The following is a 14,030-nucleotide window of genomic DNA, read 5'->3' on the forward strand; positions in this document are numbered from 1 at the left end:
CTTATTAGGAAAATACTATTATCTCCATTTTCCAGACTTGGGAAACTGAGGCTTAGGGAGGTTCCGTCACCAGCTTGTGATAATATATATGGTAAGTGACAGAGTTAGGACAGCGTCTAAGTCCAACTCCAAGCCATTAACCTTGTGACTGCAGCCAGGTCACTTTTCCCCTCTGGCCTCAGTACCATCGTCTTCAATGGGAAGGACTGGAGCGATACTCCAAGTCCCCTCCCACTCCAGGAGCCTGTGACACCATGAGGCCTTCGTTTTCTGTCACTTACTGAAAGGACCAAAGGGGCAAGGTAATAATGTCAACAGCTTAGCAGACACCAAAGGCTTCTTCACAGATCCCTGAGCACTGCTCCCCACCCCGAACAGCTACATACAGGCTGCAGGGGCTCCAGCAGAAGGCATAAAAGCGCTCATCTCGAGTACCTTCTGTCTGGCGCCCGTTCTTTGTAGCCGCCTGGGTCCCAGCCCCTGGCACTCCTGGTCCAGCATGGAGGACACAGACCTGGCCAGCTGGAAGAGCCGCTCTGGGCCCTGCTCCCCTTGTAGAGCAGCAGTAATGTTCTCTGACACTGCAGCCTGGAATGCCCCATCCTCAACACGAGTGTCTCCAAGCCCCACCTGTGGGAAACCAGAAACATGCTTTGTGTAGGAAAGACCTCAACTCGCTGGTTCTTGTTCAAGAGCAAGAGCCTGATGTCACAGATCTCCATGTGGGACAGTACAGAGCAGGCCTAGAAACCTTTGCACCTGGTGTAGAGGCCTCGGGCATTTTCTGAGCTTTGAGGGCAGCTGGACAGCTTGCACCAGGCACCTGATGGCCAACAAAAACAAGCCTTGGGCAAGTCACCGCTTTACCCTCACTGCCCTCCACATGGTACTCTCAATCCCTTCCCAGTCCACTGGCCTCCGACCCTGGGCATTTACCTGGGATTTTCTCCAGCCTCTGCCTTGTAGCCCTGTTAGCTGATCTTGGTCCTCCTTCTTCTTAACTTCAAACACACTGGCCTAACTCATCCATGGGTCCTTCACCTCACTTAGAGCAGGGGACCTGAGGTGGTCCCCTGCTCTAAGCCCCCAGGACCGCACCCTTATTCTGGCCACTAATCATAAGACCTTTAAAGGGAGGGACTGAGTCTGTTTTGTCCACAGCTGTATCCCCAGGGCCTGGCACATAGGTAGGTGCTCTGTAAATATTTGTTGAAGCAATGAATGAATCAGTGACTCATCTGGTCATGCCCTAGGCTCCTTTCAACCCAGCCACCCTCTTATTATTTTTTAAAATTTCTTTTTCTTTCTTTTTTTTTACAAACCCTTGTGTCGAGGGCTGACTTTCAATAGCCAGCCATCCTCTCAGTGAAGTTCTGACAAGTCAAGTTTTCTCAGTAAAGAAACAGTGGCTGCTACCCACCTTAACTGCTGCATGGGTGTGCTGCCTGTCCCCCGCGTGATTGGAAACAGAAATGACCACTGTCAGCACAAAGTTGTTGTTTTCTTTTCCAAGTGGCAGATAAACTGATGGGAGGGCAGGCTCAGGGCCACAGTGTAGACAGGAACCTGGGAAATGGACATTAGATAATTAGGGGAGCACCTCCAGGCCCCAGGGAGACTGCAGGTCCACCAAGGTAGGGCCTGATGACAAGGACACAAAAGCCATAGCTGGTGAAGGCATGGCAAGTGCTCGGGGCTCCATGCTTTCAGGGAGAAGACAGCCATTTATGCTGATTTACTGTCCTCCCTAAGTCATCGCCTGCTGCTGGGACCTTGGATTCATTTTACTAAAATCCATGAAAATTTTCAGAAAAAAAATCCCTATTTAGAAGTTGTTTTTTGTTTTTTGTTTTAGATCAAGATTGTAAACCAGACTACAAAAAGGAGGAGGAAGAGGAGGAAAAGGGAAAGGTCTTAACGTTAGCTCCAAACATACTCAAGCTCACTCAGATGTCCCTTCCTGTACAAAGGTCTTCCCTGGCTGCTCTGCCTCAAACAGTGCCCCCTGTCAGATGTCTCTGTTTACCAGCTGTCTCCACCACTATTGTAAATGCCTTGAGGTCAGGGGCTCTTCTATTTTGTCCATTGCTATATATCTAGCACCTAGGACAGAGTCTGACATTCAGTACATATTGATTACAAGAATGAGTGAATGAATGAATATTTTTTGTATTCTTAGAGGAATCACTATTCAATCATGAAGTTATTGAACTGCAATTGACAACTCATTTTTATATGATCACACTTGCCTGCCTCCTTGCTAACCTGTGAGATTCCGGAGGACGTACTACAGAGGATAATCAGTCAGAATTGGAGCAGCTAGGCTGGCCTCTCCATTTAGGGGAACATGGGTTTGGAATGAAAATCTATTTCCCTCCTTGAATTGTTTCCCTCTTGGCTGAGACCTAGCCACAGCTCTCTTCACAGCCCTGCATTCCACAACTATTTGATGGGACAACTCATGAAATTTATACTTGCTTGGGTCTCAGGATAGCTTACATCCACCTCCTGGTCAAGGCATTCACTTTACATCTTTATAGTGTTCAATGCTGAATGTCAGAGAGCTCCATAGCAACACTCCTGTATGCCTAGGTTTGGAGGAAAGTTTCAATATAACTGGAACATTTTCAGAGCTCATGTGAGGATCACAAAACTCACTGGGAGGAGACGAGGACCCAGATGAGCCCTCCAAGGGTCAACTATCCCCAAACTGGGAGACCAGATGTGGTGTGGGCCGCTCACCCCATCTCTCCTGCTGATGCCCTATAGCTGTCCTGGGGTGTGGGCTGTGGTGACAGGACTCTGTGCAGGGCATTGTGCAATGGGGATGGGGTCTACGTGCTTCACGCCTGTAAACCTTTGCAAAAATGTCTCCTTTCAGTTGAACATGATCTGCAACATTGCCCATTCCCTGCTATGCGGTCAATAAAATTGCTGATGATTCTATGAGCCAGACCCATCTCTGTCCTGAATAGCTCATATTTCCAAGGGGTCATGGCTACTCCAAGTGAGTGCTGGGCAATAATGTCCTAGTAGTGGCCCCACGTGGTCATGTTTCTGTGTATACTCATCAATTTAACTTTTTCCATATCCCTCATGCCAGAACAGGGGTCATTTTGGCCTCCACTGTTGTGGAAGAGATACTGATGGGATCTGCTCTCATCTGAGGTGTGTGGGTGGGCCAGTGTGTCTGGGGGTGGGAGTGTTAAGACTTAGGGGAGCCTTCATCTTGTAAACCTCTCTCATACATCACACATGGAATGTATTCTTCACAGCTTCCAGAGAGAGACAGGCCCTGTTCTGGGAAAGGAGGAGCCCAGGAGCCAAAGGAGGAACCTAGCCTTGGGCCAGTACCTGATTCCAGACAGAAGCAGTACTCCAGGGGGCCGAGGGCAGCGGAGGTGTTGCAGAAGATGGAGAAGCTTGTTAGAACGGTGCCCTCCTCCGGGGCGATGGTGCAGGTGGGCACCTCAGGGGGAGGCAGAGCGCTGATAACATAGGTGTCCTCCCCGTAGGCGTGCCTGGTCACTGCTGGGGAGTGAAGACAGAAGATGCTTAGGGGTTGTGTGGCTCATACAAACTCCACCTTGCTTCCAGATTCCCCTGGAAACTTGGACGTGTAGACTCCCAGGGCCCTCTCTGGACTGAGCCACAGACCTCACTGGGGGCTGTGGGGTAAGCCCAGAACTCTGCAAATCTAACAACTACCCTGAAACAGGGCATCCTGGGGTCTCACTTTGAGAAACTGGGCAGAGACAGAGAAACAGATTCTAATAAACCTGAACTTGAATCCCAGCTCTGCTGCCTACTAGACAGGTTACCTTGGACAAAAGCTCTTTGAGAATCAGTTCCTCATCTATAAAATGGGGTAAATAAGAGTAGCTTCCTCATAGAGCTTTGGTGAGGAAGGAGTATATTGGGAAAAACGACTTGCTCAAGCTCACTGAGTTAGGTAGGGCCACAGCCAGGACCTGAAAACAGGCTGATCCCACTGGAAACCATGCTCTTGCCAGGTCCCCACAGCACCATGCATAGCTCCCCCCGCAACCCCAGTTGACCTGCACCAACATCACACATCACCTGGTATAATCACCTGATTTTTCAAAAAGAGTATCTACGTGGAAGAGCTGAGCATAAAGACAATCTTAATCAATTAAAACTCATTCCTTGGCCTAGACTTAATTCAGAAGGTTTGGGGCAAACTCGGGAGTGTGTGTTTTAAACTAGCACTTCCAGTTATCCCAGCGTGGGTGGTCTATGAGCCACTTTGATAAATACTGAGTCAAAGGAATCCATCCCAAAAAGAATTCTCACCCTCGTTATTTATCTTTTTGAGACTCTGTATTTCTCTGGGTTCTGGGCTGGATTTAAGTAAAAAGTGCTGAATCATCCTGGTAGGATATTCAGGCTGCACGACCCCAGAAATCTGCTTACACTGCTGGTGTTTTCTCATCTACCCTGCATAATACAATTTCAAGGCGGGTGTTTTTATCACGCCTAGTTTACCTGTGTGGAAACTGAGGCACAGAGAGATTAAATCCCTACTCTTCCAGCTAGAAAGCGGTGGTGATGGGATTCACACCAGAGCCTGTGTGTGGCCCCCACCCTATACTGATGTCCCGTATTTCAGGGCTTCTGGGTTTGTCTTGGCTCATTTTCTGCAGCAGACCAAACCCATGACAAGAGACTAAAGGGAGGCCTTCCCACCTGTGACTCTGATTTGGAAAGCCTGGCCCCAGGCCTGCAGGAGGGAGCTGTTCAGCAGCAGGGTGGAGGCGTTGCTCTGAAGGAGGATTAAAGAACGAGGCCGAAACCCTCGGAGTCTACAGGCTGCCGGGAGGGGCTGGGTCTGAAAGAGAACACAGCCCAGAGGCCCAGAGGCTACAGTCAGGCCACTGGATCTCAGCAGGGCACTGGTTTCTGACCCCTGGGGTGCCTTTCAGATTTGTCTAGGACAGGTGAGTGACAGCCACTGCTTGCTTCTCTGAGGTCAGCCCAGATAGCCAATTTCCAGCCTGGTTAGGGTATTGTCCTACTAGGTCAGGTTCCCTAGAAGCAGAGCCTGCGATGAGGATCCGTGTGCAGGTCATTTATTAAGGGAGGGCTCTTAGGGCAAACCAGAGGAAGAGGTGGGGAAGCCGAATAGGGTAGGAAATGAAACTAGGCAAAGAAATGGTGTCAGGCGGCATCCAGACTCAGCCTCATCCCACAGGGCACTCTGGAGCACATAAGCTGCACCACAGCCTCGGGAGATGAAAACATCTCCCTCCGAGGCAGAGGGGCTGGGCCGTTAGACTTCACAGTTATTGGCAGGGGCCACTCCACCGTGGACTGGGACTGGGGCACCAACAGCATCTGCTGTGGTGTTCCCCACTGCTTTTGCTCCCAGGCACCCATTTCTCTGACCAGTGCCCTGGTTTTCCTCTGGGGAATGTGCCCCAACCCCTGGCTCCCTCTCCACCAGCTCCGAGTGGAGCTGACCCATTCCCAGCTCAGTCCTGGGCATTGAGAAGTCAAAGTGGGAAGACTTTTCCATTTTTGAGAGTTGCCGGCATCCTCACCTTCTCTAGAGGGGTGACATCTAAATACCAGCTGAACGTGGCCACTGAGGAGTCGTCACCCATGGTGACCCTGAGCATAACATCTTCACTGGCATTCGCTGGCCCACAGTTCCTCTCACAGCTGAAAGGGAGGCAGAGGACAGAGCGAGGAAGCTCACTCAGGCATTGTCGCCACTTACCTGCCTAGTCTTTGGTCCAGCTCTTCTCAAGTCCTTTGAGAAGGTGAGAAACAGCCTTCTTTCAAGTGAAAGGGGGAATGAAAGCAACCCCCTCCCCAGCCAAAACTGGGAAATAGCTTTGGCCATGAAGATGGGGTGACTCGTGCCTGACTGAATTCCCGTTTCACTCACTGCTCAGGGTAAGGATATAGGAAGTACATAAGGCTGAGACAGGACCCTGAGCTCAAATTCTGTGCCTACCACTTATGAATGGTCACCTTGTATGAGTCACCTACGTTCTCTGAGCCTCAGTTTCCTTGTGAAGGGATCAGAGCAGGAGATTTCTGTGACTCTCCCTAGTTCTAACAATAATAAACAAATGCTGTGATTTTATAGCATGCATGCCCATTTATACATGACTTCCATTGTTATTAGCTTATCTGATGCTTACCACAACCCTATGAGTGACATATTACAATCCTCATATCATAGACCAGCGAACCAGGCAGGGTCAGGGAGCTTATATGACTTGTCTCATTGATACACTCCTAAGTAAAGGGATGGAACATGAACCAACACGACTTGATCTGAATCCTGGGCCTTTTCTATAATACCCCTCCCTTGACCCAATCAGAGATCACTTTGGCACTTGCTGTATGTTTGACCCATTCCCAGGTCCTTTCCGTTTTAACTTGATAACAGCTCTTAAATCTTCCCTATTCCTGTCTTCATGTCTATCCTAGTACATGTGGCCAGACATTCTCCATTTTCCCTACAGCCCAGTCTCCATCAACTTCTGCTGCTCTGCACTAGGAGACTGGTCTCTATAGATTGCATCACCCAATGGGAAGCATTGGCTGGAGTTTGGGGGTGAGAGGAGAGAGGCCCCACCTGACTTGAGGCCTGAGTTCCAGGGGGGCAGACACATAGAGGCACTGCTCCTCCTGGTTCTCCAGCTCCTGGCCCCTCCAGACGGCCAGGTGCAGGGTGACTGCAGAACCAGGCGGTGGCAGGCAGGATGGTGGAATCACCAGCTCTCTCTGGTCTTTGTGGAGCAGCTTTCTCTCAACACAGTCACTCCACTGAGCCCAGCAATGGCCTGAAAAAGAGACAGACAAACGCTATCCATCCAGGAATTCTGAACTTTACACCTGTGGCTATCGTCTGGTTTGCAGTTTTTAGAAGAAAAGTGTCGTGGATAAGAAAATGGGCTTCAAACAGATTTTGATTCTTCAAAAAAAAATTTCACTTGCAGGTTGCAGGAATGGTGCTGCAGAGGGAACCTTCTGGGAAAAGGACCCATGCTTCGCCCAGACTCTGAGCAAACCTGCAGGACATGTCAGCTTGTTTTGCACCAGTGACTTGCACGGATGAGCAGGCAGGCATATAACAGGAGACGTGCCTGCCTGGGAGAATGTCCAGGGGAGCTTCTTGTCACTGGTGTCATTCTCACTCCACATTGAAGTGGTTGTCCTCAGCTGAATGTCCCTGTGGGGTACCTGGGGGCCCTGGGGAGCTGTCCCTTCATCTGGGAGGCTGCAGTGTCATCTCCAGCTTCATGAAACCAGCTCGGTGAGTCTCTATATCCTTTGCCCTTCAACTCTGTCGACTGAGGTTTATCCACTGCTCTCAAAATGATAGTCATTCCCAGGACATGTCCAGGGGTCAGATCATTGGCTCAGTCACCTGAACTCTGTATTTGTCCCCTTTACTAATTCAGATAACAAGAACTCATATTCAGAAGGATGTTCTGGCCACTTAGCAAGTAATATCAAAGCCTTCAAATTTTGTATGATTCTGACCCAGCTATTCCATTTCTAAGAATTTATTTATGAAAGTAACCACAGGTCCAAATAAAGATTGAACTACAAAAGTGTTCATTACAATGTTTATAAAGGCAAATAATTTGAAATAACAAAAATGTCCAAAAAGAGGGCAATGAGAAATAAATGATCATGCATCAACCTGACAGTCTATTATGCAGTTACTGGGAATATCAAGGTGGAGAAAAAGATACCAGGGCATTAAAAAAATGCAGGATATATTGTTCAATTAAAAAAAAGGTAGCAAAAGCAATATGTACAGTATGAATGACATTCATTTTATTTCTAAAAGAATGTGTGTGTAGCTAGGATATACCCTTATGAAAAGGAGGACAACCATTACTTAAAAATGAGCATTGATGCTATGATTTTGGTTTGTCAGAAAATGCCTCGTCACTTTCTCCTCCTAGGCTCTTCCCAGTGGAAAAACAAAGGCATGGGGGCAAAAGGAGGGGCCCCCCTAAGAGGGGAGGAGTATTTTCTCTCTGACCTTGTTTGTAGTGATAATACGAAAAGCAGACTGACCTCAGGGTTGTTATAGTTCTTAAATTCTCTACAGATGAGGCATTTCCCTGTTGCCTGCCTTCAGGGCCACCCCCACCTTGGTGTGCCATGGCTGCCTCCCATTTCCATTCCCATTGGAATGTGCAATCTCTGGCACATACAAGGTACACAAAATGTCGGGCTGAGTACGCCTCGGTGAAAGGGCAGGAAAAAGAACAGCAAAGCTGACTGCTATCCATCACTCCGTGGTGAGATAGGACAGTTCCAGAACTCGGAGGCCACCTACCACATGACCACTGGAAGCGTAAATCCTCGTCACCATCCGGCCAGGCCAGGGTCACTGTCGTGAAAGGATCCACGTACCGACCAGGTTCCACGTATACCTCCACATCCCCTTTATCTCTCTGCAGGAGAAGCAGCTGGTTTGTAAGACACCTGTCCACAGTTGGCACCGCACCCCCTACCTCAGAGCTGCCTGTGCCAAGGTGTAGAATGGAGACAGACCCTGTCCAATCTGCCCAGCTCCCCTCAGGACAGACCACTGAGTAAGTAACGTTAGTTGGGATGTGGGCTCAGTGCTAAGGGTCCGCTGTGTGTTCAACTGCGCTATCAAAGGCTGCTCTAGGCCAGGCCCTGTGCTCGATACCTAGACAAACAGGAATGTAGACCTGGCCTCTGTCCTTAGAGGTATTGGTTTGGCCAAAAAGTTCGTTTGTTTTTTTTTTTCCATAAGATGGCTCTAGTAGCATTTAGTTGTTTTTAACTTCATTTGAAACAATTTTGTTGGATTGTTTTGTGACAGCTGTCATGTCAGTGTGCATTTAAAAAAAACTTATCAAAATTGGTGAATTTTTGTGTAGCCATTTTAGTATTGAACATGGAAGAAAATACACATTTTTAGCATATTATGATTTATTATTTCAAGCAAGTTAAAAATGCAACTGAAATGTCACAAAGATTTGTGCAGTGTATAGAGAAGGTGCTGTGAATGATCAAAGATGTCAAAAGTGGTTTGTGAAATTTTGAGCTGGAGATTTCTCTCTGGATGATGCTCCGCAGTTAGGTAGACCAGTTGAAGTTGGTAGTGAGCAAATTGAGACTTTAATTTGAGAACAATCAACGTTATTACCTGTAGAGGAGATAGCCGGCATACTCAAAATATCCAAATCAATAAAGTTATTCATAAAAATGAAAAACGTGTCTTTTATTTTAAGGAAAAAATACCCTACAGACTTTTGGCCAGCCCAACAGGTGAGATAGGCAAGGAAACCAGTGATTAAAGCACAGAGTGCTGCCTGGCTGGGGAGCTCAGTTAGTTAGAGTGTTTCCTGATGTGCCAAGTTTGTGGGCTTGATTTCTGGTCAGCAAATATACAGGAGACAACCAATGAATACATAAATAGATGTATAACAGTGGGGAATTGTAACCCACCCCACCATTCTTTTGACATTGTTTCTGTAAATGCTGACTCCGACTAATTTGCAGCTTGTAGATAAGCAGCATGTTTACGTAAGAATCCTAGGAACTAACTTCAAAAGATACAAACTCCAGCCTTCAGGCAGGCATTCCAGCTCTGGAAGATTTACTGGCCTTCGGCCATGGAGCGAGGATGACGTGAAGCCGGGATGACTAAACCAGGATGACGCACGCCGGACCATCACTGGCCTGATCAGAATGGACTGTGCTCATTGCACGTCTGCACGTAGAGAACTTTTCAACCCGCTCCCTTGATCTCTTTGTTCTGCTTCCCCTCTCCCTCCTTATAGAAATCTCTGCCCCCACTGAGAGGTGGAGATGGTCTTTGAGACATGAGTCTCCCATCTTCTAGATGGCCCGCATCTGAATAAATAAACCACCTCCCTTTTATACCAGTACTTGTCTCTCAAGTATTGGCTTTCAAAGCAGCAGGCAGTTGGATCTGCATTTGGTTATAAGTGGAATAACTAACTGATGTTTCTCTCTCTCTATCTCAAATTAAAATTAAAAAGTAAAAAAAAGAAAAGAAAAACTACAGAGTGCTAACTACTGCAGAAGAGAGGGCCCAGGAGATTATGAGAATGTAGGAGAAGGGGCAACAGGTTGAGAATGTAGGCCTTGGGGCCAGCCAGATTGCAAATTGGATCATTGGCCCTGGGGCCTCTGGCCAGTATCTAAGCCTCACAGAGCCTCTGTTCCTCTGAGGTTTTGATAACATCTGACTCCTGGGATTGCTGTGGATCAAGTGAGAGAAACTAGTGATGTACTTCCTCTTGTGTCTAGTGCTGGGGAAGGTGCCAAGTAGTAACCTCTACAAAGCAGAGAGCTGGCTTCAGGACAAGCTCCCCCAGAGGACAGGACCCCAGAGCTGTTGTGAAGTTGGAGGAGTGACAGTGAGCAGGGCAACAATGAAGACCATGTGGATTCCAGCAGCATACAGTGTGCTCCTGGAGTCAGCTCTGGTAGGGCCTGTCAATCAGCCATGCCCAGAGGGCTTAACCTGGAGTAACATGAGGCTGCAGCAGCATTCAACCCCCAGTGCTCTCCCATGGCCTGATAATAAAAAGTCCTCTTGCCTTGGCACATTAGACCCCGACTCCATGTGGTCTGTCTTCTGTCCATCTCTCTTAATCTCCTACATCCTCCCCCTCCACACAGGCCTCAGATTCCTCTACGCCATGCACCAAGAAAGCTGTTGTGTTGCTTTCCAGCGTGGCTGATTGTTTTATCTTCAGGTCCCCACTTAAATGTCTCCTCTTCAGAGTTCTTGTCTGATCACATTTGCTAGACCACCCTGTTAGTAGCTGTCATTGAACCCTATTGGTTCTAGTTAGACACATCAGAAATCTTAATTATATGCTCATTTGTTTGTTAATCTCACCCAGTAAATTTCAATGAAGGTGGGGATCATGTCTGTTTATTCACTTTTGTATCCCCAGCCCCTGATACAAGTCTTGAACAGTGTAAATGCACAGTAAGTCTTTGTGATGGAATAAGTGCATGCATAAGCAGTGTCAACAGCAAAGAGTTGAAGACAGTCTTGCTATAAAGACTAAAGGACCTGGGCCTATTTTCTATCATAAGCATTAAAAGAAATAAATCTCCCTCTGAGCACTGCCTTAGCTCCATCCCACAAATTTAGATAGGTTGTATTGTCATTATCACTTAAGAATATTTTTATTTTTATTTTTTTTATTATTGATTTTAGAGAGAGAGGAAGGGGAAAGACAGAGACATTGATGTGAGAGGGAAACATCAATTGGTCGCCTCCTGTCCGTGTCCCAACTGGGGATTGAACCCTCAACCTTTTGGTGTATGGGATGACACGCCAACCAACTGAGCCACTTGGCCAGAGCAGAAATATTTTAAAATTTCCCTTGTGATTTTTTTCTTTTACCCATTGATATTTTTTAGAAGTGTGCTGTTTAATTTCCACGATGGCTAAAAGATATATTCACATCCTAGATATCTTATTGTTGATTTTTAACATAAAGAACATGCTTTGCTGTTTAATTTCAATCCATCTGGGTGTCTTTTCCAGAAGAAGAAATATTGGTGATTCCTAGTACACTGAAAAACCAGACCCCAAAAGTAAAAGAGTGTGCTTGGACATCTTTTTTTCATGAGGTTGTGTTTTAATAAAATACTCACGTCCTTTTCCTCAGCACTTGTTCCAGATGGTTCTTGGAGACCAGAAGGAGCTGTGAACACAGTGGGAATGGATGTCAGACTTTGGTGGTGTTCATCAAGCTGCAAAGGATAAGGTATACTGAAGGGCCCCAGGGGACCTGCCTGTCTTTGGAAATGGTTCAGGGGGACATAGCAAACATTCAGGTCACAGGGAAATGGTCAAAAGCAAAACCACTGAGTTCACCACTGGGTTAGAGACATCTCTTCAGTAGTAAAGAAAGAGGCATGCAGCTGCCAACGCAGATAACACACAAGATTTAGAGTCAGACAGGCAGCTGTGTGCTCTGAATGTTTAACTACCGGTCGAGGAGGTTGGGGTGGGGACCCCTGATTTGTATTTGTAGCATTTGCTAATTTCTATGGTGTTCAGGACTGGACAAAAGTAGGTTTACAATTGTGAGCATGCAAACAGAGTTAATAAAGCCATTGTAATAATCACAACCCAGGTCTTTTTCCATACGAACAACTGTAAACCTACTTTTGCCCACATCTGTATTCCCACAAAAGCTACCAAGCTGATGTCACTGAATGCAGACTGAGAAGAGATGGGCATAACCAGCTCTGTCTGGCAAGCTGGTAGCGCCTGGCCTTGGCACCCCATGGCGTGTCTCCAGATCCCTTATTGGCCTCTTACTGGCTGTGCAAACCTGGGCAGGTTAGTGATTCTTTCTGAGTCTTAGCTTCCTCCTCCATAAAAAACACTGAAAGCAATCCCTATTTCTCAAGGCTCCGGAAGGACTGAATGCTGTGCTATATATACTATTGCTTTGTAATCTCTATATCTGTAAAGAGTATTAGTGTGTTAAGTTTAAAAAATGGAAAGGGTACATTTAATTGATATGCTGGGAAGATACTGAAATGTGAATATGATTAATGTCTAATGAAAGCATAGATTAAGACAGGAACTTAGGGTTATTCCATGTGATTCTCTAGGCTCCAGTGACTTGGATCTTTTAAGAGCTGGGTACTACTGATCTTTGGAAAATTCTTTCCCAGGGAAATCTCATTCAGACAACTATAGCTTCAAAGGTTTGTAAAATTATACAAACCAAATTAAGATATGAAACACGGAGGACTTTCTTAACCTTAAGTAAGAAGAGGGTCCAATAATCCTGAATGAGGAAATCAAGAAAAACTGTTGTTATCTCTGATCTTGCCATGAATTAGCTGAGTGACTTTTGCAAAGTCAATTCACTTCTCTAGGCCTCAAGTTCCATATGTAGAAAAAGATATCTAATGACTTTTCCCCTAGCCATACCCCCTTCTTTTGGTAACAGCACCTACAGGTGATATTTTCTCTGGGGAACCATCCCCCCCCCACTTTCAGTCCTTGATTTGGGTGAAGCCATCCCTACATCATGTCCCAGGGTGGACGTGTGGTCCTTGTCTGCCCAAACTGAGTGCCACTGCCCCCTGGTCTCATCAGTGTGTCCACAGGGGAACACGAACCAAGCTTGGACCAGTGAGAGACAGCCTCAGGACTTCTGCTGGGAATGTCTAAGAGGTGCTTGCTCTTCTCTGGGCTGAAGGACTGAAGCCTGGGGCCATCTTGCTACTGCTTGGGAAGAGGGAATCAGGATGAGGTGACATAGAACCAAGAGATAGCGACAGATTTCTGAATGGCTGGATCCACCTGCATCTAAACCCTGGACTTTTCACTTCCTGAGTTGACAAAAATTTCCTTTTGACTTGAGCCCATTTGAACTGCTTGAGTCCCTTGCTACTCAAAGAGTCCTGGCACACACATTCAAGGTAACCTTCAAGCTCTGTTGGCTGTCCACTCCACAAACATTACCCATCCCTGCTTCTTGGCTGCCAGAATCTACCTTCTCCCACAGAGCTGAAAAAGCTGAATGTCTGCTTCCCAGCATCCCTTACAGCTGCGGCACATGACCCTACCCTGGTCAATGGTATCTAAGGAGAAGATTGCTGAGGACTAGCAGGAAAAATTTCTCACTAATGAAAACAGGCTCACAAGAGGAAATGGTTCTGTGCTGCTGGATAAAGCTAGGTTGACATGTGATGTCTGGAACTGTAGCAGCCCTCCTGATTGCAGGAGAAGCAAGCCTAAGGATGAAGCAAAATCTCTGAGGATGGTAGAACAGAATAGTAAACTGATCCTGGGTCCTTGCTGCTGACACTGAACCACTGAACTAACCCAACTTACCTCCTAACTTTTTTGTATATTAGATAATAAAGCCTTAAATGTGAAGCCACTGAGGTTGGGCTTTCTGCTACTTGCAGCCTAAAGCATCACAACTAATACAAACTCAGGTATTTTAGAATTCTGTATCAACAGCTGAATATTTTACTGCATA

The 14,030-nt window shown here is 46.7% G+C and overlaps 1 protein-coding gene and 1 long non-coding RNA gene across 2 annotated transcripts in view; one reads left to right on the top strand and one right to left on the bottom strand.

Moving 5' to 3' along the window:
- The window catches only part of PKD1L2 (polycystin 1 like 2), a 91,033-nt gene that overhangs the window by 53,317 nt on the left and 23,686 nt on the right, over positions 1 to 14,030 (bottom strand). Inside the window, 8 exon segments of the mRNA XM_028502103.2 lie at positions 436 to 630; positions 1,421 to 1,566; positions 3,355 to 3,531; positions 4,708 to 4,849; positions 5,562 to 5,682; positions 6,611 to 6,818; positions 8,333 to 8,450; positions 11,674 to 11,723. Of these exon segments, the coding sequence (XP_028357904.1) occupies positions 436 to 630; positions 1,421 to 1,566; positions 3,355 to 3,531; positions 4,708 to 4,849; positions 5,562 to 5,682; positions 6,611 to 6,818; positions 8,333 to 8,450; positions 11,674 to 11,723 (1,157 nt within the window).
- Positions 33 to 13,857, top strand: LOC118497551. The gene is made up of 5 exons (XR_004900076.1): positions 33 to 91; positions 3,276 to 3,461; positions 6,975 to 7,291; positions 8,457 to 8,591; positions 11,688 to 13,857. It is a non-coding gene; the product is annotated as an uncharacterized LOC118497551 (long non-coding RNA).

The sequence above is a fragment of the Phyllostomus discolor genome, chromosome 12, assembly GCF_004126475.2.
Source record: "Phyllostomus discolor isolate MPI-MPIP mPhyDis1 chromosome 12, mPhyDis1.pri.v3, whole genome shotgun sequence".
NCBI lineage: Eukaryota > Metazoa > Chordata > Mammalia > Chiroptera > Phyllostomidae > Phyllostomus > Phyllostomus discolor.